Source organism: Stigmatopora nigra, chromosome 8, assembly GCF_051989575.1.
Source record: "Stigmatopora nigra isolate UIUO_SnigA chromosome 8, RoL_Snig_1.1, whole genome shotgun sequence".
NCBI lineage: Eukaryota > Metazoa > Chordata > Actinopteri > Syngnathiformes > Syngnathidae > Stigmatopora > Stigmatopora nigra.
In genome coordinates, this window is record NC_135515.1 from 7,070,521 (window position 1) to 7,096,288 (window position 25,768).

The following is a 25,768-nucleotide window of genomic DNA, read 5'->3' on the forward strand; positions in this document are numbered from 1 at the left end:
AAAAGGCTATATCTTCTATGTTTTGCTTGGTCATGGAAAGATTTGCTGTTTGGGATGGACACTGCAAACAGGTTGTATTGGCTGGAAAACACTAAATCCATAAAGTTTATTTGTTTAAAAAAGTCAATTGCTACAGAATCTGATACCTTAGAAGTACATTTTGGGCAAATTTGGGATGTTTCCATAATAACCAGCAGGCCTGGTGACTTGATGTGCTTTTGGTGGGCCTGTCCAACTTAAAAAGGCAGGGAAATAAATTGCATTTAATTAAATTAGGACAAATCATGTACTTTGTGCTTTTTTAGTGTTTGTGCTGTGACAGAAGTTGGACCCGCACAATGTGAGCTTGCATGGAGGAACATACTAGACAAGTAAGCAGTAGTGAAGGGTTGCCTTACCGGAAAAACACGTATGCCACTTTCAAAGTTACTTACATTATTTCCTGCTGACTAAAGTGATGCAATTAAATAGAGCCAATAATTTTGGAGAAGTGAGTTCAAGTACATCAATATTTATTTAGTGTTTTGCATAAAGTATATCTTTACTAGGGGTTGGAAAAAACAATGATGCCCATAGTTTTCTGGGAAAGAAATCAAACTCAAATAGTCTCCAGCACCCCCATGACCCATGTGAGTATAAGCAGGTCAGAAAATGGATAAGAAAATATGATGTTTTTGGGGATATATGATATTTCCAAATAAAGAATGAAAGCTTTACATTGAGAAGAAATATCAATGCTCTTACATATGATAATAATGATGTAGAATACAAAATCAATACATTCGTTCAATCGCCCTTCCAAAGGCAGATGTGACGCCTTTACTTTGACAGCTCTACACGGAAGTGATCTTTGTGTTTGCTACGACTTGACTGGTCTACTTGGAAGCGAGAGCGAGTTTTTGGAGCGGGCACTGTGAAATGTGGATAATCAGGATAATCAGCGGGCAGCAGCAGCAGCGGAGACAAGAACGGTAAGACGATCACTTTACAAAAACTACTTCACTATTTAATACGGATTTAGCATTTAAAACGAGATGACATGCTGTCCTTCTGAGGTGGGCGGGGGTCTTATCGCCACAATTGGCTACAAGTTTTCCCAAAGCTGATATTTGCTGGCAAAAACTACACCTGTAGTAGTTATATATACCTCTTTTTTAACACATCGAGAGGATCTTTATGTACATCGCATGGGTTACACCTGACGCCGTCATCCATCCATCAGTCTGTCAGATGGTGACACGTACGACCAATAAATAATAATAAAATAAAAAAAGATCTCCGACAAATCCACCCGCACCCACAAGGACAAACGTTTATGGGCATTGTCAATGCACCGCATGGCACCATTTCCACGCGTTCGTCCATCTTAATAGTTTGATAACTTATTGATCGGTGGGCTTAATTGTCTGGAGCGCCTCTAATTACGAACGTGCGCTGCCTTAATGGACTAATCAGCTTTTGTCTACCTGTTGATGGGCGTTTTAGTGCGTGCGCTCGTGTGCGTGCGTTGCTTGATAAATGGCCATGGCCACCTCTCTCAGTATGCAGACGTTATTAGAGCGACGTGCCCGCTCGCAGACTAATCACCCCCGCAACATGCAAACTGTTGCTGTACGCGCGCCTCGAATCGACCTGTTGTCTGATCGCTCATGACTTAATAACACCTTCAAAAAAGGACAAAACTCATTGCAAATCTTCACACTAAACCATCGTGACTACTTAAGCGTGGAAGATAATTGGGCTTTGTAGGAGAAATTTCCCTTTCTGGTGAAAGATTGAACACACGTAGATCATGTGAAGCCTCAGCTGAAAGTATTTGGTGAAATCAAGACAGATTTCATTTCCCGGACAGTTATACTTCTACTTAGGAATTGAAGTTGATTTCCCGTAACTCATTTTACATGGAAATGACTACATTTTGTAATCAGATTGTCACATTTAAAAGAAAAAAATACAAATACCAGAAAATACAGCAAAATGTATGATTTTAAAATATTTTATAAAAGGTTTTCCAGTAGTGTCAAGATTGTGCTTTTCTTCCCTATATGAATGTTAAACCAAAATGTATGACTATTAATAAAACCTCACGGGTGTGTTAAACAGAGTGTTGGACGTTAGAAATCACCGCCACCGTCTTTATACAACGGCAAACATCTGCATTAGAAGAAAATGACTGGTGCAGATATTGTTGTGACTTGTGCTTGTCGTTTTTAAGTATACTACCCACAATAAAAATAGTCAGCGCTTAAATTTGTTGGGCTTTGAAATGGTGCAATGCTTGCCGTTGATAACGATCCAATTCCTTTAAACTGTGATGGCTCATCTTTCAATAATATTGACAGCATTGGATATCCAATTAATTTTAGCTAGAACTTTTTGCACCGATTAATCGCTGCCAGCTCCTTACATTCAAAACAGATTGGGTAGAAAAGGCCATCAAAGACAGTCAATGAGTAAAGATGTATTTTTTCTGCAGTGCTGCCACTACTGATCGTCTCCGTTCACTTTCATTCCTAACCAAAGCTCACACACCTCCAGCTGAAGGAGGGCCGACGCCTGATGTGTGGCCGCAGCCAAGGTCCGAGCGGGTTCTGAGGAAACATGGGCGTTCTCCATCTCCACAACCCTGCTCATCCCGACACGTTGCTTCAACGTGCCAACCAGATGCGTCTGGCGGGGACCCTGTGCGACGTCATCATCACAGTGGACGGTCACGAGTTCCCTGCGCATCGCACCGTCCTGGCGTGCACCAGCAAGATGTTTGAGATCCTCTTCCACCGCAGCAGCCTCCGTTATGCCCTGGACTTCTTGTCGCCCAAAACTTTCCAGCAGATACTGGAGTACGCGTACACCGCCTCGTTGCAGGCCACGGCCGAGGACCTGGATGACCTGTTGTACGCCGCCGAGATCCTGGAAATCGAGTTTCTGGAGGAGCAGTGCCTGAAGGTACTGGAGACCATCCAGGCCGAGGAGAGCGAGAACACGCAGGTGCGGAAGAACTCCTCCGGAGATCACGCCAACCTCGGTCGGCCTAGACATTGGCGGCATCTGATGTCCAAGAAGAATTCCATCCAGGACGGAGCCCCGCGTACTATTCCTACTGCTCTGCATCACCTGGCATTGTACCATATGACAGACAGAATCCCACCAGGGACAGACCCAAATCCCCCTCCAGAACTGAGTCCCAAACTGGAAAGGAACATGGACATTTCCCAGCAACTGGAGCAGGGTAACACAGAGGCCCCCACGTTGGAACCCGTTGAGGGAATCAAGTTGGAAAGCATGCAGGTGGACGAGGCGGACTGTTGCGAGGGACTCTCGTCTGGCAGCTGCGCGTCTGATCCCAGCCGGGACGAGTGCCCGGGGACACCCCTGAGAAGCAGCGTGATAACCAGCACCCGAGAGCTACACACTAGCCCCGAGGAGAGCTTGGTGGGGAGTTCTCTGGACTGTTTCCCCAGCATACCCGAGAAGCACCTAGCATCCCTTTATTCCGTCCGTTCAACCCGTGGGGGAGAGCCAATGTCAGTTTCGTTGGCCCCAACTCTGGGGGTCCCGCTGGACCCACGAGCGTACGGTGGGCTGTTTCACCAGGGCCTTCTGCACCGGGAGATCCTGAGCAGACTGGGCCAGTTCGCAGCGGGCATAAGGCACGAGGGGTGCATTCAGGGGCCGCAGTGTTGCCATGAATGCGGTCTGCAGCTCCACAGCCGGCAAGCAATGGAACAGCACAGGTAACACCGGCACATATACCTCACTAACACTTACACAGATCTCTACCAAAGCCAAAGCAAGCAGCATAAAGTACTGTCTTTAAAAGAAAGCATAAACAAATGGCTACAGATTAACAAGTCAGTGATATACTTTGGTCAAGATAGCCTAACAACTCATCGTGACTGTTCAATGGTGCTACAAGGCCAATGATTTGTTACCATGAGGATGACCAAGTGCGCTTTGGAACGAAACAAGCAGCTTCTACTAGCACAGAATGTGAAGGGAATTAAATGACAAGGGAACAATTGCTTTTTTTTTACTGATATTGTTGTGGCGGCTCAGTGGCGAGTGGTTAGTGTGTCGATCTCACAGTTCTGGGATCAAAAGTTTGCCTGTCTCTTGATGGGCGTGCATGGGTTTTCTCCAGTTCCTCCACATCCTAATAACATGCATGCTAGGCTGGTTGAATACTCTAAATTGCCTCTAGGTATGAGTGTGACTGTGAATGTTTGTCTGTCCCCCTGTGCCCTACGATTGGCTGCCCACCAATCCAGGGTGTTCCTCGCCTGGTGTCCATAGTTGGCTGGGATAGGCTCCAGCATGACTTGTGCCGTTTTGAGAGGATAACCGATTCAGAAAATGAATAAATGAATTCACTTAATTCAATCAGTTGGATTCCATAAAGCAGTAAAAAAGATCCATGACAGTGTTTATATTTATGTCTTGATTTGGTTTTTGCAAATAAATAAATTGTTGAAAAAGTGACCTCGATTGCTCAATGTAGTTTAGTAAGTAACAGCAACCAGCATAACATAACTAAAAATTGTATATGGTAACATTTCCGTTGAGTAGCAAGCAAAGTATGTATATTAACAAAGAAATATTTCCACTGAAATGAATGATTTTACTTGGCTAGATGTATATGAATCCTTCATTCGATTGGCCATTTCATTACTCTTTTTTTTCCCCTGGCAAATTACACTCAGGGAAGGGTCATTATTGTCAATGCAATGATCTTTAGCACACATTCAGGCACCAAGCGGTCACTGACATTTCAGTATCGTGCCACTTTGGCTTCCTGTAGGATGTTTAGTGATGTGCTGTCTTACTCACGGAATTGGACGTGGGCACGTCTGCGGGCCGACGAGCTAAGATGCTGTTGTGGTTCTGCTCGAGGACGTGGTGAAGTTGCAGTAGGTCCGTAACTGGGTCACTGAGCATGCACCTGGTTCGCAGATTGACATTTGGGAGTGCTTTACTGACAGAATTTCTCCGGGAGCATTTTTAGTTGGAGGAAAAACTCCTAAATTCGGATGTATCCAATTTGCTCCTTGCTTTTGGAGTATTGGAGGATCTTAAAACTAGTGGAATGAATTAAAGCTTTTACATGGGAAATGTATCTGCTTGTGTAAAATCCAAATTAAGAAACCACTTCTGGAATGATTTAATTTCATAAGTTACCACTGTATTATAAAATATAAGAACATAAAAAGACAGATTACATTGTTCAAACCTTTAATTACTAATTTAACTGATTTTTCTTGATACAATTCATCAGTCTGTCCATAATTCTTTGCACAATGTAGAATTTTCAGAGTAGTAAAATGAATCCGTCCGATAAATGTGTTCTTCGTTTGGTCTATTTTTGACCACACTTTTACAATAACTTCCTTCGTAAGCCGGGGTGATGTGAGGATGAGAGTACAGATGCCTCGCATGCTCAGATGTGTGTGATATGATATGATGGCTTTCGCTGGCGGCTCGGCTTGGGCCAGTCGTCTTTTTTTTCCCCTCTTTTTTTTCCCCATCACCGCTACATGAGGAAATTGTGTGTGCGTGTGCATGCATACTGTATGTGTGAGTGCGTGTTCACATATGTGTGTGAGACCAGTGTCTTGCAGTGCTAGCGGGTGAAGGCACGCGTACGTCTGCACTCTGAAATTAGCCAGATATCCCATTGTCTGTGTTCTCTCCGCATTCACGCGTTTTGTGATTCACAAACTCAGAGGGGCCTCTTACACTAATGATGCCACATTCAACTGGGCCCGGCTCTTGCCGGAATTTGCAAAAGGATGATATGGCTCCTCTTGTTAAGAAGCACAATGGCATTTGAGAAGAGGATACAAGAGAGGGGGGTGGGTAGGGGGGCTATGGGTCCATAAAAACACACTTGTGCTAATATGCTGCCTTTTGTGTGTGTGTTTTCTTTTCTTCTGTCACAGGAGGCTACATGATGGCGAAAAAGGCCATGGCTGTGAATTCTGTGGCAAGCACTTTCAGGACAGCATGCGATTGCGGATGCACATGTTGTCGCACACAGGTACGGTAGGAGGTCGACTTTTTCCGCTTATGGGCTGTTACTTGATTTTTTTTTGTCAGAAAGCCACTTTCATTTAGTGGGCCCATGAACGCTTGTTTCTCCAATAACCCTGCATATTACAGTGGGTAGCCAATGCTTGGCTAGATGGCCCGACACTTTGTGATTCTCACATTTCAGTGGTTAAAATAGAACTGGAATTTTAAAATCCCTGACAATGGCTATTTTGCTTAGTTCTACTAAATATTATGATTATCTACTTTTTTCTCCACTACACTATTACCATCCTTTTAACTTTTAAATGACCGAAAATACCAAGGGTGTCAGACTCGGGGCCGCTTTAATATTCATTTTTTTATAGATCTAAAACAGTTTATTTGAGCTTTTTAAATATATTTTTAGATTTTACAAAATGATTTTTGATTTAAAAACACAGAAAAAAAATATAAAAAAATTACAATTATAGATTTAAAATTGGGAAAATCAGGAAATTTAATATACATCTATACTCTTCATTTTAATTTGATCCTAGAACAGAAAGTTGGCCCTTATGATTTACTTTCCCGGGAGACACAAAATGATGCGGCGGGCCAGATTTGGCCCCCGGGCCGCCACTTGGACATCCTGCTCTAAAGGATGAATGAGACTAAGATTGACTTTTCTTCCAGGACAGCAATTTCTACTCTCCTGTGACTTTTTTCTTTGGCGCCATCTATTGGCATTCAAGAGTTTTTTTTTAAACAGACAAGGACTCGGTAGGGGAATACTTAAGCCCGTTCTGCAGAAAAGCGGGCAAATCTACAGGGAGGGTGGGGTGACTGTACTCGGTAAGGCCGACAAGAGTTCTCATGCTTTCAGTTGCACCTGTTCCCTCTCCTCCTCACACCCCCCTCCCAATTTGTCCAGAGCAAAGTCTCCGTCTCTTCCGTATTTTTGGGCCTCTTGCCAGCTCTGCCCTCTTTTTTCTGAGTGATGACATCATCAGCTCGCCGCCGGCAGGCCTGGGTGTTCTGCCAGTGTTCCGAAGCGTGTGTGATGGCTCGCTCGCAGATGTGTGTCCAGGAACACACTGTACCCAAATGCAGACTTAATCAGACCTGACTGCTCTCCCAGCTACTTTATCCAAAATAGAGAGCGGGGAGCAGAAGGGAGGGATGGGATGGTGGTGGTGGTGGTGGTGGTGGTGCTAGCGGTGGTGGTGGTGTGGGGGGGAGGTCGGATAATCAGGGACTAAAAATGCAACTAAAATACGAAGCTCAGCTGTGTAGAGATTTTATTTCCGTGCATGTTGACATCCCGGTGACAGCTGAGAGCGGATCTTTTAACTTTTCCCCAGTCGTCCCTTTTATCGTCTTCCCCCACAAAACAAAACGTGCCTTGTTTGCAGCACCTTTAACCTGAGAGTTTTCCGACCCCGTAACGAGACATGAAAAACAAACAAAAAGGATGCGGATCTCATTTCTATGTCGCCGCGTATTTGGGGAGAGCAGCCTCAGATCCCGCCGGTTGCTAAGGAGCCGGCGCTCCGCCGCTCTAATGGGCTGATTTGGTATGCAGCTCGACGCCGGCTCTTATTTTGGTATGCCAGACAAAGTGTTTTGATGGAGGACGATTGCAGCCGCGTCTGGAGACGGTTTGATGGTTTATGGATGAGAGCACACCCTGTGCCTTTGACTGCACAAGACAATGCACTATGTTCTGCCCCCCCCCCCACACACACACACACCCTCACACTCTTTCTCTTATCACACGAATCACACACAGCACAACACACAAAACAACACGACGCGCCGGACGGCGTCACACAACATTAGGATCTGCAGCCGTTGTTGTGTCGCTCGAGTGTAACACTAGTTGCGCTTTGCAAACTATAAAAGATGAACAGATTGGGGTTTTTTTCTTCTTTCCTTTCCCCCATTGTTTTGTTACGGCAATGGTGGCACCGTCCGTGTTTGCCAGCCGAGTTGAAAGAGGGCCACATTTAGGGCTGCGCCGCTTTGAGTTCCCAAAGCTTGTGGGTGTTTTAATGAGTCATTTTAACTTCATTTAAAGCCAGCTGAGCAGAAAATAGATCAGTGAATGAGCCCAGGGCCAGTATGGATCTGTAACCGATTTACATCTCTTGTGAGAGCCAACACACATCTAAACAGCTGTGTGGATGTGTTTGTGTGTGTGTGTGTCTGTGTGTGTTTGAGCCAGCATTGAATGGAACCTCCAAAGTGGAACACAATTGCTTTGGTGATGCTGGTTGACTTGAAAGTTGTTCTAATTGAAAATACTATGAGGCTTTTACAATTGGCCAATAACTTTCAAAAAGTGGTTAAAATTGTCTTTTTTTTAGTCAATCAAATCTGTGATCCTCAAAGTGGGATATGCACTGAAGTAATCACAGAATTTTTAGCATGAAAATTAGTAGAAAGAAGTCTGTTCTCTTTTTTTTAATCCAATACAGTACATGTTTTGCATTTCATGTAAACACACCATTATGGGTCCATTTCTTCTCTATTAATGAGTAGTGTAAGACCGTGATTGCCAACCAATGGCTGCAGGCCATGTGTTCAAGATCACCCAGGTACTTGAAATGAGAAAAGTTACTATAAATAATTACTATAATGCTTGCTAAATTCTAAATTACTAAATACGGTAACTACAAAAAAATAAAAGTATACTTACTAATCCCTTTCAGCCAGGAGTAATAAGATAATGTAAGGCAAGATGTCACAATATGACTTTATTGAGGAACAAACCCCAACTGTGGTTATCATTTGAACCATTATGGGATTCTAATCACCAAAACATTCGGATGGTCACTACAGATAGATTTAAAGGGATTTTGCCCATAAAATTTGCTGAATTTGTACTTTTGCACTCTTGGAAGGTATGACTTGTCGGTTTGCACGACATGTTGCAATGTCTATTTGTCGAACGGCTATGAGTATACAACGAAGGCTGTAGCTTCTCTTTAACTGCAATAGACAAGGGAGTAGCACAGGTGAACTGGCAAGTGTAGTTACAGTGTATGTGATGGGATTTGGGGTGTTGACTCTGTAGTGGTTTTCTCTCTCTCTCCCTCGCCCTCTTTCTCTCTCTCCGTCTCCGTCTCTCTACCCGATGAAAAGGATGTGCCGCAGGCGGTAAGCGTCTGCTGTAGAGAGAGAACACCCAGTCCTTGTGTGGCCTCTCAGGCAGACAGTCTGCTTGCTGTTCAAAAGCTGATAACAGGGGCATGGTAAATAAAACTCTTCAGCCTGGCTCGTTCTGCGAGTAAGAAGGGCCATTGCACCCTGTCTGCTGATTTTGTTTGTCCCGTTGGTACCTCTCTTTTGTGCGAGCACCTGAAAAGTACCAAGTGTACCACACACACTGTATTGTACAATGCCTACATGACAACATGATATGACTACTACACGATAAATGATAAAAAAAAATAGCACTTGCAACAAATCACGTTCAGAAAATGTCAGTTTTGGAATTAAAAATCCCAAAATAATTAACAAATTAAAACAAGAGTGATTTAAAGAGTTGAACATCTGTTTTAATTGTGGAAAAAATGGAAAGTCATATTCCATTTTAATGTTTTAGACTACATGGCAAGTTCATTTGAATTTTAAATTATACAAATGATTTTTTTTTTAAACCACAACACTTTTTTTTTTCCCACAGCTCCCGCTGAGGCTTTGGTGTGTGATCAGTGCGGAGCCACATTTTCCTCTGAGGAGGCTCTGGATGCCCACCGACTAACACACACAGGTACATAATACACACTCAAGCACGTGCTTGTGTAACTCATGACTTAGGAACTGAATTTGGCTTGTCATGCTGGCGGGTTTATACTGTTCCTGTAATGATGCTCCATAATTTATCGAGAAAGAGGTGGAAGGCCCTCTCACATGTCGGCCTCTGATATTTCTCAGTATCCAGCTCAACCGCGTGCCACTTGGACACAAACCACAGTACCACAACACTTGCCTATGCAGTAGCACACACACACACACACACACAACAGTTCTGTATTTTCCGGTCAACAAAAACATCCACAACGTTTTTCCAATCAGGAAAAATAGTCATGACCAGATGATGTCAGAATCCTGCTTTGATATTGATTATACTGTAAATAAAATCTAAATAGCTTATTTAAAAGAGAAGATCAAATGTAAGGAAAGACAAATTGAAGAAGCCCAGTAAAGCAAATAGTATTTTTAGAGACTGTGGACTTTGTTTTGTAGGTGAATGGAAATTTTTATTCTAATACTGAGCATAGTATAATGTTGAAGTAGGATACAAAATGTTAGGTCACAGATTAAATTATTTGTTTATTTTATTAGCAGATATTATTCCTTTGAGTGCAATGCAATTAACCTTACACCGTTAGTTAACTTCCGTTTCCACTAAACAGTCTGATGGCCAATGGAAGGAAAGTAGAAAATTTCCCTACTCTGTCGTGCATTTCTACTGACAAAAGTTTATCTTTCGTGTAGGCGGCGATCCGTGTAGGCTTGGATGTTATATGTATAACAACATATTAAACACGCCATAAACCCCCAACAAAGTAAACACGATGGAAAACAGCCTTATTTCCCCCTTAAATTTGACTTTTTGCCTCACAAAATGAAAGAACTAAAAGCAGAGACTAAAACAATGACACTGACGACAATAAGAATGACTTGCTGAGAAAATAAAGATGGTGTTCTGCTATACGCTCAACATTTAATGACAATATAATGTAAAACATTTCTCCCGCTCCGTATTGACACGCCATTCCGTTACAGGAAGTTTTGCTTGTCAACTTCCGGTGAAGTGAACAATTGATTCCAACAGCCTGTAGGCGTATTGCCTTTTGAGTGCCTTTTGAACTGTTTGCTGAAATTCACAACCTCGCCTAAGATGGCCAAATGCCTTTGCCAGTCCACTTTTCAAGGCGATTGGAGCTTAGCTATAGTCTCGAGTTGGCCAGCATTGGCACCTCGACAACAAGGAGACAGAAAATGGCTATGCTTTCCAAGTGTAATATCCACAACTTGGTAGTGAAAAAACACTTGCCTAGACTAGAGGGAGACTAGAATCCCTTAATTAAATAGGAAATGAGTCAGCAGAGTTCCAAACCTCAAGAGTACTAAAACGCTAAGTAACACTTGTTCATTTTAATATTTACTTTATAAAAAACATCATATAGATGCTATCTTCTGTAAGCATGTCATGATGAATGGTTCCCAATGCACCATGTTGGTGATCCCTATTGAACATAGAGAAATGATACTTGAACTCTTCTTAAAAATATATATTTCCAGACTGTGCTAAAAAATTGGAGTTTGTCAAATGAATTGAAGTTGCAGATACAGAAAAAATATACAGACAAATGATTATATCACAATGTAATTTCCCCCAAAAATAAATACTCTACCATTGTGACCTAAGCTGAACTGACCCGTTTAGTGGAGACAAGGCAGCATTCATGCTACTCTGACTTTATTGGAGCCAAAGGCTAAGATTCATTCTCATTTTATGAATAATTTCTTAAAGGAATCAAGTCTTTTGCCCTCGAGGGGTTCTAAATACAGCCTCCACTACAATTAAATGGCATTTTAAAGCAAAAATCTAAAGCCCAGTCTCCCCAGGGGCAAAACAATTAACAATTAATTTTCAATGTCCAATTCTATTCTTGTTTGTATTTTTAACGCACTAGAGCAAGGTGTACCAACTATTGGTGTCACAACTTGCTTTTAGGGTATTGGCTAACTTGATACCTGTCAAAACATCATGCGAAATACAGAGGCAGCTGAACGTTGTTTGTTTCTCTTAAGGCAACACTGCCGTAATAGTATCCTGGAAATAAAAGCTTCAGTCATTTCCTTGGTAAACAGCCTTGTAATTAGGACAAAAATAGACACCCTACTTGATGTACTTTGGTGGTTTGGGATGTATCTTGTGTTATCACTTGCATTCGAGCACCCTAGTCCGGATACATCATTGATTTATCAAATGTGGAAAGTTGATGGATTAACTTTTCTCACATTGCTGATTCTATAGTGGCAGGTTGGGATTCTGAAGTGCAGATATATATATTTTTTTATAACACGGGTTCGGCAGGTCTTTGGAATCTAGAATTTGTTCAATAGCTGACCTTGTGACGTTGTAAGAAATTGTCGTTTCTGAACAAAACACTAATCTGTTCAAATAATTGCATCAAATTGATTTTTGCGAGTCCTTCAACACTCAAATTTTAATGTGGTTGAGTCATGTATGCTTTAATGCCAAGACTTAATTTGTGTTATAATTTGGTGTCTGCAGACTAGTCTGTATTGCCACAAAGAATCGTCCGTGAATTTTGATTACTTATTCTTTTACATTTAAACCAGGTTCTAAATACAAGTACTACTTGTTTAGATTCAACTGAAAAAAATATTGCAAGTACTTTTCTTAACCTTTGAACACAATGTTCAGTCTGTATCTCTTACTTGTTACATGATCAAAGCGGCCTTAAAGGGGTCCTTGAACTTTAATTTGGCTCCTTTACTTAAATGTTCTGCCAACCTGATTTTCAACTGTAAATTTGTCACAATTGAGAAGGTTGTGTCTTGAATCAAAGCTGTGATTTCAAACATTCTTTTATTTCATTTGTCAATAGTACAGTAGACAAAACCCAAAAACAGATCAATTATATTGATCTGATATATTGAGTGTCTAAAATTAAATAAACTGTCACATTGTCCCTACCGGTCTAAACCCATACATTTTGTCGCCAGTCAGAGAAAGGTGATCACCCTTTCAGGCGCGTTGGCATGTAACTGTAACTCCAGGTGGCACACACAGTATGAATAGTTAATACCAATGAGGCGTGTCGTTCATGCCCAGAAGTTTCTACCCTCGTCACCCCCTGAGTTGTAAACATCCAGAGCTCACTTTCAAACTTGGCACTGTCTCAAGAGCAGAGTACAGCAGGGCATTACTCCCTACTTTTGTCATGATCTTGCCTTAGCCCGGCCATGACAACGTTCTGTTATTTCTGGTCACAAAAACTACAGGTTACCTAATCAGTAGTGTTCAATGGGTTGTGTATGTGGGTGAAGAAAGGGTTACTACATTGAGGGTCAGAGTGTGCTCACTTTTTTTAATTTGTCATGTGGGCAAAAGGAGTTTTACTCTTGTTAGATTAAAACTTAACACTCCTCCTTTTGGATTGATAGAACAACTCATTTTCATAGGTCTGGTTAACATTTTGATAGGTCAAAGTTGAATGGCCGAGGGTTGCTGTGATCAAAGAGCAAGGGGTGGGAAAGAAGGGGCTACATGAGGACTTCCTAAGGGGTGGGAAAGACTACTGGTGCTGTGCTGGGTGCCAGCATTGACAGGGGAAAACAACATCATGTGCTGCTGTTTACTCCACACAGCACTGTCATAGTCTCCTGACCTACTTGTCGGATCCGAAAATAAAAGAATGGATCTGTCTCCGAATCGCTCGCACAACAAAGACGTTTGTTCCGTCGGAGCCGGTGGGGAGGGTTGTAGAAGGGGGGACTTTTGGGCTGTTGTGATTATTTTGGAGACTGTATCATATCTCTGGTGAAATGGACTGTGTACAATGCTGGAAACCAGACAGTCCAGACGTGTGCCACCTTATGTTTAAGACTCGGGTCATGAGAGCTGGCTTTGTGTAGTCACAGCAGTTAGACTGTGTACACCCATTGCCCGGCTCATGTGATTAAACAACACCGCAAGTCTATTCAATATACAGCGCCGGCTTTGTAAGGTACAGACCTTTTAGCTCACCCCGGTGAATTGGTCATAAATCTGCAGCTTCCTCGCAATAACTAGGTATACTTTTAATTCACACAGGCCGTCAATCAGACTAAACTTGGCCCAAAATGCATTGGACTGTGATGATTGACATAGCACACTGTATCTGGCTCGAGGTCTATTACATGAAAATTATTCAAATGGAGAAAATAGCATAAATCGTGGGAACCGCCGTTGTTGTAGGAACAACGGCGACTTAAATGAACCGCTCCTCCGAATGGTTAAAATAGGAGCAATGTAGCTCTTGTTGCATGAATTATTGACTTGGTTGTTCTTCTGTCGGGTAGATTAGTAGTCAACTGATGAGAGCCCGGGGTTGTTTAAGGTACTGTAGCGTGTGTGTATGTGTATGTGTGTGCATGTAGAGTGGCCACCTCAGTTGAGAGCTGTGTGCATGAACACATACAGTAGAGTGGCTTGAACACAGGGTCATGCAAGGTGTGTAGCCTCAACTGAGCTGAGAGGCTTCACTTTGGCGTACACGCCAAGCAAGAACAGCCTGCGGACAAAGCCGCTCGCTCTCTGGTGCGTATGTGACATCACTAGCTGCCGCGTGTAATATTTAATCTTCATTTAAATTGTCCCCTTTCAGTTGTCGTCTGACAACAACGAAATATATTGACGTGAACCATATTTTGGGGGGAAAAATAGATAATAACAGTCTTCTGTTTTCCTATTCCTAACTTAGGGCACACCCATGATTGGCCAGAGTTGTATATTTGGGTTTTCACCAGGGACAGTGTGTTGTTGCATAATAACTGATAGACTTTTAAGTTCTATAGTCTGCCAAAGATAGTCAAAGCCAGAAATAAAACAAAAGAGACTCAAAACTAAAGGGAAATAAGAAAACCCTTGTTCATTTGCACTGAAAATCCGGTTTTGCAAAAATAATCTTGTCAGCTTGATACTGTAAGTTTTTTCTTACCCAAATCAAAAAGGACAAACTGGATTTGATAAAAATCAAACTGGGAACTCTGTCCAGCCACCTTACTTCTTTTTTTTTTCTTAATTCTGAATTCATGCTGTTTTCTGGAATTTGCATTTTTAATTACTATATTTACTAATCTGATTTACTATTTTAAAAACAATCTGACTTAACTTGATTGTAATATAATTTTCTTTCTAATCAAGAGTATCTCTTCGTGGTTGCATGAAAGCCAAGAAATAAGAATGCAACATATTCCTTTTGATGCTAACTGAGCTGAGCACTTCAACTTTTGATGTTCTTCAGCCCTTTGACGATCATCTTCGAATAATTGAACTAAAGGAAGAACATTCTGTAGTCATTTTTTTATTTTTTTCATAAAAAATGTAATATGGCGATAACAAGACATCGTGACTGCAAAGAAAAGACCAAAAAAAAGCAGAAATACAACATTGGGGCAGTCAATGAATACAATCTCTTGTTCAATTTGCAGTGGGGTTTGCTCCCAGATCCTCAGGGTGGGAAAACTTTTGTTTGTGGTGTGAAAAGAAACAGGCTGCGCTTATTTGTGAATGAAGGGATTAGCTCCAACACTTCACCCCAACATGGAGCGTGATCCTATCTGGTTGCCTGGACACGTGGTTTTGTGTCTTTTGGGGAGCGTGAGATCCTGCCCATATGAAAAACTGAACAACTTTTTTTTATTATTGTATTGTTTTTAATCACACTTATACAATTTTGTCTAAAAAAATAAGAAGAAAACTATAGTGAAGAATCTGAATGAGTACTCTGAGTGTACAAACTTAGTTACTTAGAATCGAAAATGAAGTTAAAGATGAAGTCATTGATTTTGTGTTTCCAAGGAGAAAAGGAAATATTTTTCACAAAAATTCCTGCACTGATTCAATTGGAATCTGCTGGTCTCAGGCAAAATAAACACATTTCTGCATTCCCTTATGTTTGTCTAAATGCTACACTTTTATGGCAACTGAAGTAAAATGTATACATAACCCTCTATATTCCCTGATAATTGCCCAACTTTTTTAGGTTTGATATTACATTTTACTACTATGGATATCATATGCAACATCACTTTCACATACCATTCTGATGAATACCCAAATCATAGTTTGGATTTACTAAGACTCTTATATCTGGTTTCAGTTTTAAGTGCATGTTTTTTGACAAAGATGATCTGAATTTTTGTAAGATCAATGTGCATCTTTTACTTTTGTGTGAACTGAATCTGGACTCTTGGTGGCAGATGCACCAAGATTGTTTCTGTTTGGTTACATGCGCAAACGTCGGTCTAGTGTGCCGAAATAGCATCCCCACCTCGACCTATCTTGAATTATTAACATACTTGAGCAGCGTGATGCATTTGGTTAAATGTGTGTGCTTTCCTGCTACGGATAAGCCTGCGAGTAAATCATTCTTGCCATTCCTGAGAAGACAATACTCAACTGTGGCCTTAAAGGAATACCTTTGATTATATGCTATTGACCCAATGGAGGGCCATGGGTCAGGGGGTCATACTGGGCCTTCAAACCTAAATCCAGAGACTATTGTCTGGTTAAGAGAGAGAATACAAGGGGGGTAATGACAGCCAACCTTAGGGCTTATCCTGTACAAAAAAAAGAAGCTCCTCTGCACTTTTTACCCAAAGCTTATCGCAGGAACTCAAATCCATTTTGTTTTTAAAGTAAAGAAAAAAAAACTCCCACAAACATGACTAAACATTCCATACAATTCTTGCCAGCCTGAATAATAACTTTATTTTCCCACACATGAATGTTAATTGTCTCATCAGATTGCTTAAAAATTAGCCATGCATTTAAATGACTGATAATTAAAGTAGCTCTGAAATATGTGAAATAGTAATGATGCGTTATTCAGTTGATCCAAACTGTCCGGTCTGAAACACATTGGAATAGCACTCCCTCTGCTGGAGGAATCAAACACAGTTAAGATGGAAAAGATCTGACCAAATCAAATTTTTAAGTTGTTGCCAGGGGAATAAAAACAGATCTCCACCACCTTAGCCATTGTGTAGAAAGTAAATCTGGTTAAACGGTAAAGGGATTTTTTGTATGGTCAGCGGATAAGATGTGGCAGTGGGAGAGGGCAAAAGGGTGGGGGAGAAAGGGAGGCGTTGAGAGTTGAAGCTATGTTGTCTTTCAACTCAAATATTGTGATCTGTGGGTGAGGGCTCTGGTCATTAGGCAACTGCATAAAGACAGTGGGTGAGAGGGGTTGTGGGAAGTGCATGCGGAGCCTATGACTAATGGTCTCGGTCAAAGAGGGCCTGAACTTCATTGTGTGCTCTTTGTGAAGCTCACAGCCCCAAAGACTCTAACGGGTGCACTTCAATCCAGTGGATGGCCTCCCTGCAGGACTGTTAAAACCAGGGAATGTCTTTCATCCACTCCTTTTGCTGTTAATGATTACAGATGATGCACTTATACTAGTGTTTTACAGAGAATTAAAAAAATATTTTTTCCACCCACTGTTAATGATTATAGATGAGCCAGCTACTACTAATAACGGTGCTTTTGCAGGGGATTTTGTTGAAGAAAAAGCATGAGCGTTACTCCATTTTTTTCTTCTTCCTCACAAATGTTTGTCTATTTGTGACAGATGCACAAAATGGACTGGTCCACATAAGATTACAAGCAAGGCAAATGTTTTCTGGCTTGATTTGTTTCTTTGTCTCTTGTCCGTTAACTTGATTGAACCCAAAAGCGGGCGTCTGACACTTTTGCCTCTTAGTATGAGCACCCTGCATCCCTTTTCCCTGCGTTAATTCCAATTTAATTGCCAGTTGCCTCAAGGCACTTCAATAACAGTAACAAATGATTTGATTTAGTGGACCTCATCAGACTGCATTTTAAATGTGACACAGCAACCCCACTTGAATTCCAATGAAGTGCTGGCATAGTCCTGTGTTTACTAATGATCCTCCGTTGGAGATGTCTGATTGAATCTCAGTCAGGAGCGATGTGTGTGCTGCGAGCATTGGGAGAGGATCAGAAACCTGAGCAGACAAGACAAATAAGGAGCATCATAATCTCCGATGAATGCCTCCCTGTCTCGAGAGGCACTTTTTTTCCCTTTTTTTGGGCCATAAAGCCGCAGATCAGCCGTATTCTCGACATGGCCGCACGTATCATTTAGCGTCGGTGCCAACCCGACAGAGTGCATTTGGAGTGACGGCGTCCAGAGCCCATAGATCAAGTGGCCTACAGTATGACAGCTAAAGGATACATGTCTCGTAGCCATTTTGACTTAAACGAGCCTGCCGGCGGCTCCCCATCTGTATTCCTCGCCACACTCGGCGCAACAGGAAAGCAGCCCCAAAAGAGATGCCAGGTCACACACAGGATTAAACTGGATTGTGTTTTTTCCTGCAGTCCTGCCTTTAATGGCCTGATATCACTATTTAACATTCTGCACAGGGCACAGAGCGAAGGCATCATTTAGGGTGGAGCCACCATCAGCGGCTCTTTCAGTACACAGGACTTCTCAGACTGTGGCTGACTCCTGATGGGGAATGAAGAGAATAATTACACATCTAACATAGCAGGAAGGAACCATTGATTGGCATGCGCTACGTTGGGTGGGAAATTCTTTAGGAAAACAATGACTTTCAAGGTTGGAAATAGAATGCATAAAAGGCTCACAGCTGAAAGCGCCTGCGGGCTTTTAGGGGAGTTGGTTTTGGTAGAGACACTTGCTCTTTGAAAGAAGCTTTTCCCTCTGAGGAATCACACAAAGTTGAAGTGACCCAGTTTCCCCACTTAAGGCCCCGTGTCTGCACGCCGTACTGAAATAACCGCACGCCTTCGTCTCTCCTTTTGTGTCTTCTCCAGGGACTGACATGGCAGTGTTCTGTCTGCTGTGTGCAAAGCGCTTCCAGACCCAGAAGGCCCTGCAGCAGCACATGGAGGTCCACGCAGGCATGCACAGCTACATCTGCAGCCACTGTGATCGCCCATTCCCCAGCCACACCACCCTCAAAAGACACCTGCGCTCTCACACAGGTAAGAAGAAAGCAGACGCCTTCGCTGATCCTTGTACAGGAAGCGGGGGTCTGAATTCTGTCCAGAATCACCTTAGATATTGATAAACTCAGAAGTAAAAGCTGCCAGGACTAGCCTTAGAATAGCAGCTTTTCTTGTAATACATCCGTATTAGGTTTAATCAAACCGCTCATCGCTCACTTTACCTTTTTCTTATGTAATACTACCAAACATGGGATGGAGTATTAGGAGATCAAATCCAAAGCGCTCAAGAAAAATGGCCAACTATGTGTCAGTACTAGTATTAGAAAATCCTCATCGTAGCACACTGTGGGTATATTGGGTTTTTTTTAATCCGCTCTGCCATGATTAGCTCCAATTCGTTATTCTTTTGGTCTTACCAAACATCAGACAGGAAAAAAAATCCCTAGTGTTTTGTGAAGCCCAATGAGGCAGATAGCTTTCCTGGCACTAGGAACAAAGAGCCACACCACTGCAAACTGTGGGTACTCGTTCTTTTAACATGTCAACCCACCCATAGATAATTAAATCGTTCTTCTGTAGTGGCAACGGGGGTCTTCCCTTGTCAAGCCGGCATGTGCCTGTAAACAAAATGCCTTTTCTCAAAGGTAGCTTTGGGAATGATATCTTGCAGGAAGGATAACGTTTCATTTGCCAATGTTACATTGTATTGTTTGGATTTCCATTTCCTATTTCATTGGTTATCTTTTCTTTGTGTGATATGGCATCAATAGTATGCTACAATAACAGCTTCCACAGGGAAAAAAAATATACGTTTTTTTTTTTGATGATAGAACCTGTTGCTTGAACACCAGATTTTACCATTGACATTATATTTAATAAACGTTCAATTCCATATTTTCTCCATCAAAGCGACTAGTCAAAACGGAATTTGTGACACTACAGACAGCTCATACATAATCTTTTTTAATTTTTTTGTATTTATATGACTAAAATCCTTTTGTTAATTAATTAGCAAGCATCATCTCCGAGCCTTCTTCTACATCAAATGACTCACCTATGTTATGACAGCACTGTACCGTTATAGCGGGTGTATATTTGGGGTAGTTTTACCATGTTTATATTTTTGGGTTCTTAGACACCCGTTGGGGGCTTTGAGCAAATTCATGGCTGTCAGTTCCAGTGTGGTTCACGCAATCCAATAGAGGGAACCCAAATAAATATTGAAGGAAAAGCAAATGGAAATGACTTGTCTTGTGTGTTCCAGCCAGGGTGGGTTTTAGTGCCGCGAGAAACAGAGCAATGTCCCCCCTTTCTTCTCTTACCTTAAATAACACTTTCAGCTGTCAGGATGGCTTGACGTCTAGACGGAAGGAATACATAATTGATGTGAAGAGACAAAGGAGAGGCGAGTTTTTGTCATGACAGCGTATCGTGTTTATATGCCATTCTGCGTGGAAGAAACATTTTTAAATGTCAGCGCGGGGTGGTGGGTGGGTCGGAGGCATATATTGGGGTTACAATTGGATTGTGATGAGGAGGGTCATGTATCCTAGGCTTTAGCTGTTGCTGTGGACACTGAGATAATGAGGCACATAGGTCATTGGAGATGAGTCAGGACATCAGCCGAGAAGAGAAATAGATTAACTACAGTATAGTGGCGAGAGCGCCACATATCTAGAGGCCTTTTATTAGCCATTCGCGGACCCTTGAGAAAAGTGTCCTTATGTCACAACATTAGCAATGTGCAACTGCACATGTGTCTGTCTGGACTATTTGGACACGGTTCCATATTCACGCCGGCATGTCGTGCCAAGGATGAATGTAGCCTCGTGAGATAATGTGCCACATCGCGGTGGAGGCTATGGTAGTGACACGCCGTGAGTTATCGTGTGTGTGTGTGCTGTTTTGATTCTCAGGCGATCACCCATTCGAGTGCGAGTTCTGTGGGAGCTGCTTCCGAGATGATGGCACCCTGAGGGGCCACAAACGCATCCACACAGGAGAGAAACCTTACGAGTGCAACAGCTGCGGCAAACGCTTCAGCCTCAAACACCAGCTCGAGACGCACTACCGCGTCCATACAGGTGAGAGCTGAGGGCAAGATGGGTACGCTAGATGCATTGGATACTGTTGAAAAAGCTATTACTTACCAGTTTTACTCACACTTAACATACATCCGTTGCACTAACATTTTGTTCAGATTAAAGATACGCAAAAATAGCTTTAGACAAATAATTGGTTATGACAGCTGCAACAAAATAATAAAATAGAAAATACAGCTTTCATTGGATGTGGCATTTAAAAAAAAATCATGCACATATGTATTGTTTGGAGTATTTATAGTTCGATTTGATCAGTTGAGTAATTAAAAATAACGCAATTATTACTCCCAACTCTTCCTGGTTGATTTTTTTTTAATAATAGATTTAAAAAATGTATAAAATGTTTGTTTTATTTACCATAGCATAGCAGCCTTGGGGTTTTGGTCAATGCATTTAATATATCCCATTATGTGCAATGTCCTCGCACACTTTCTCTCAATGACAGATATCTGACAATTTTTTTCTAAGTCTGAAATGGTGCTGTTAATTTTTTTCCAGGTGAGAAACCATTTGAGTGTAAGCTTTGTCACCAACGGTCTAGAGACTACTCGGCTATGATCAAGCACCTCCGCACGCACAACGGCGCGTCTCCGTACCAGTGCACCATATGCCAGGACTTTTGCCCAAGCCTGGCCGCCATGCAAAAGCACATGAAAAGCCACAAACCGGAGGATGTGCCAGCTGACTGGAGGATAGAAAAGACTTATCTGTATGTCTGTTATGTCTGAGCAGGTCTTGGACCCGGGGGGCACAAACGCAAAGGTAAGTAGTGGATAATTTTAATATAGAAATGCAACTTGAAGAGAGAGTAAGACATGATGAGACTCAACTTGCTAGTGGTTAAAAAAACAATTACATACTTTGATTTTTGACATGATTTGTGCCATTTAGTGATTGAAAAAGAAGTTTAGTGACTACACGAGTCTTTAAATTACAAATATTAAAACTGTGAAACTTGTGATGTGGGGAAAGGACTGCGACCAGTTGACTGCCATGCTTGGTTGAGTTGAGACTCAAAGTGTCTAAAAGTTCAAGTATTCCATTTTCGCAACTATACCCTAAGTTATTCCACACTGAAGGGGTAACAACTTTACTTAGGAATAATTGTAGGGAATAATCGAATTGAAATGGGTGCTTCAAAGAGTTGCAAAGACACAAGAGAGATTTTTAGTCATGTCTGCTGGTCAAAAATATCCACTGTGTATATTCTTCCTCGACAAAATGCTGTGATTGACAACTTTTTCTGTAGAAAAAAAAAGAAAGAAAAAAGATAAAAAAGAATGAGAGCATTTAATGTTTGATTGTTGCTTTGGCACCTACACAACTGAAAAATATTGATGACAAAAAGGTCATCATAAGTCATATAAAAGATTCAATTAACGTCTGATTCTTGTTAAAGAGTCACATAAGAATTGATTTCAATTAAGACTGAAGAATAATTGCTGATGGTCATAGTTTTGTGGTAGCAGTATCTGGGCTTGATGAGCTTTCTGAATGGCTCTTTTGATTATGCAGTTACAAACAACAAAACAAAAATTATTTTACAACGATATAATTGGCTAGTCTAAGCCTTGATCTCCCGTTTCCAAGTTTTAAAATTAGTTTAGGCCCCATTTACAATGGTGGCTACATATTTTACCTCAAAGTGTAGTTTTGTTCTCTTATGGTTGGTGGTTTTGGCTTTGAGGTAGCAGGCTTCTATTTAATTCTTCAGTGTGCTGGTTATTGTTCTTGCTATTTGTTGTTTGTTACCAAAATATGTGCTGATTATTACCACATTGCGCAATAGTTTCAGGTAGAACAAGCTATTATTTTACAGTTCCCAAAAATCCTTGACAACGTACAACTGTGGTTTCCATTTTTTCCACGATTAGAAACACAATTTCAATGGTTAAACAGTGAAAGAAAAAAAATGTAAAGAGCCTCAATATGGCTTTGATGTATTTTTTTAATCATCTATAATTAGATGTCTTGAAAAAATCACTGAACGGACAAAAATAGAACATTAAAAAGCTGTGCTTGTTTTTTTTTTTATATGGTTTTGTTGTTAGAATAAAATCCATATGCGTGGCGGTTAGTGTCAGTTGTGGTGTATTTGTCACGTACAGACAGTCCCGCGTTGACGTTCCCTTTGTGAGCCTAACACAGGCCATAGTTAAACACGTTGTATTTTTGTATCACAGTAATTTGGTGTCTTGTTTACATTTTGGTATCATTTTAGATGCATCTTTAATGTGTTTTATATGTGTCTGGGAAAAAAAAAACAATGAAAGACAAAAAAAAAAAGGCCCCACTTCCCCCTGTGCCTCTTTTTCTAAGTAGAGCATTGACATGCTTGAGTACGTACTTGGGTCTGTGCTGTTTGTGTTTTTTTTGTTACTCGCACCCATATTCGAGATGAAAAGTACTTCTCGAAACACTGTAACTGGAAGCAACATACTGTGATTGTAATGCTGACGCTCTGATGCAAGTTTTCCAGCAAGTGCGATTACTTGCATTTACTATGGACAAAGGAATGCGGACTGTGGGCTATTAGTTGCGTGAAAACACGATGTATAGCACATCTTGGCAACGTGATGTCATGACACAGATTCTCTATATCTATTCTATACATGGACATGCACTATAACCAGTTTAGTCGGTGGACCAAAAGAATTAGAGCACTTTTGTTCTAAATGTTTGTGCGTGTGTGCGTTTTTTTTTTTTTTGCCCCCCATGTTGTGATGATGCCGGTATCCTTTTATTTGATGTTTCTCTAGAAGGCTGTGATTTGCATCGTTTAGATATGTTTGATGTCTGTCTACCTCAGGGCCAGGTCAAAAAGTCGAACTGGTATCCAATCAGGGTTGTTGTTCTTGCCATGTGTACAGTAAAATCCCTCATTGCAGCTTTTTAACACAAGTGTGTGAAAGTGTTCTCTTTGTGTGAATTCAGGCACAACTCTGTATGCGTCAGTGTTCGATGGCATGGTAAAAAAAAAGACAAAAAAATTAAAACAATTTACTATTCTATGCATTTCGTCTCTTCTGTCTGCTATTTGATAGAAAAAAAACGTGCATTTAAATGTGTAAAACTAAGTTTTCAATGACCTTTAAAGTATTTAGACTCAAATCATGACATTTATTTTATTTGTATTTATGTTTTATGAATGTAAAGTCTGCCCAGCCATGATAAACAGACAGTGTTTGTAAAATTGTTGTTTTGTGTGTTTCAGACGCCAGAAAGAGGAGAAAATATATAAATATGTGGCATCAGACTCAAGCTTTGCATTCTGTCTGGCCCGCAGTGCTAGGAACAAGTTTTGTCAGCCACAGTGAAGAGTACAAAGGAAATATCTTTGATTATGATTTAGAAGACTGTCACTTCTGCTACTTGATTCCCATGTCCAAGCACACACGTTGTGTGCAGGAGCAGATTGAGTGGGACCAAGCCGCCACGTAATCTCCTCTGTTTAATTAGAGCGAGCATAGTGGGCAATAACAACAACAAAAAAACAGACGCACATTATATCCACCATCTGGTGTAGGAATAGACCCACTTCTACCTCAGCCGTTCTAAGACCGCCACAAACTCGTACATGACAGCAATTTATGCAACCTGCCACATCCAATACTGACACAGCATCTTATTGTTTAACTTTGTTGTGACGAGGGCAATGTTCACAATTCTATTTGTCACAACTGTGCTGTCATGACATCCTGAAAGGCCCTACACTAATAGTAGTTGTAATAGATCTTCCTGTGGGGAGTTTGCATCTTCTCCCTAAGCTTGCGTGGATTTTATCAGGGTGCTCTGTTTTTCTCCCACATTCCAAAAACATGCAGGTTAAACACTCTAAGTTGCCCTTAGATACAATTGTGAGCTTGAATGGTTGTCCATCTACTTGACATTCGCAAATTCAAGGTGGCCATAGTTGGCTTGGAATGGCTCCAGCACCCTCCCACGACCCTTATAAAGTTGAAAGAATGAATTAATTTCTGCTTCAACTGCAAGGTAAGACTCAATGTAGAAAATGATATAGAAAATAACCACATGATGGCAGTGTAACACCAAGAGTAAATTTTGCAGGGAGTTTCACAGTCCACAACATGATGAAAACAGGGAGAAAACAAATGTAGCTGCATTTTAGTCACTCTGACAATTTTAGCAAGAAATGGATAACCGGAATGCAAAATACAACAACCTCCACACACTACTCATCCAAGTTTTCCATGCTTCTCAAATGAGGCCAATTTCAAACATTCAACTCAAGAGGTCATGGTCAATGGCATCATAAAATACAACAGATTGAACACTCAGCAGGTTCCTGGTGTAATTTACTTTGCTATTGGAAAGTTTTGACTGCACACAGTTGTTTTTATTTGGAGGAAAATTGTGGGATGAGTAGATTTGAACCATAACTGCCTACATGGTAGCCAGGTGAGTGAACCACTACACCACGAAGTAACCACACCTACACTAGTGATTATTGGGAAGTCTAGACGACAAATATATATAGAAACAATTTAGGGAAAATGTTTCCCAACTGGGATTTGAACCCCAGTTGCCCACATGGGAGTCTCGTGAGTGAACCACTACTCCACAAAGTCACCACACTTGACCTAGTGATTATTAGAAAGTCTTGACTAATCAGGTTTATTGTTGTTGTTTTATTTAAGGGAAAAAAGATTCCCACCTGGGATTTGAACCCCCAACTGCCTACATGGTAGTCAGGTGAGTGAACCACTACACCACAAAGTCACCACACCCACATTAGTGATTATTGGAAAGTCTAGACGAAAAATATATATAGAAACCATTTATGGAAAATGTTTCCCAACTGGGAATTGAACCCCAGTTGCCCACATGGGAGTCTCGTGAGTGAACCACTACTCCACAAAGTCACCACACTTGACCTAGTGATTATTAGAAA

At 41.3% G+C, this 25,768-nt stretch overlaps 1 protein-coding gene across 2 annotated transcripts; it reads left to right on the plus strand.

Annotated features, from left to right (window-relative positions):
- The first annotated feature begins 353 nt into the window (after positions 1–353).
- zbtb16b (zinc finger and BTB domain containing 16b) lies at positions 354–23,871 on the plus strand. Of its 2 annotated transcripts, none has more exons than XM_077723066.1 (8): positions 354–371; positions 805–971; positions 2,477–3,734; positions 5,937–6,034; positions 9,695–9,781; positions 18,620–18,790; positions 20,671–20,838; positions 21,355–23,871. In XM_077723066.1, the coding sequence occupies exons 3-8, from the start codon at positions 2,602–2,604 to the stop codon at positions 21,582–21,584; spliced, it is 1,887 nt and encodes a 628-aa protein (XP_077579192.1). In that variant the 5' UTR covers positions 354–371; positions 805–971; positions 2,477–2,601; the 3' UTR covers positions 21,585–23,871. The 2 variants fall into 2 exon arrangements, with proteins under 2 accessions (XP_077579192.1, XP_077579191.1); XM_077723065.1 differs by having other exon boundaries at positions 355–371; positions 2,524–3,734.
- Positions 23,872–25,768: the final 1,897 nt, after the last annotated feature.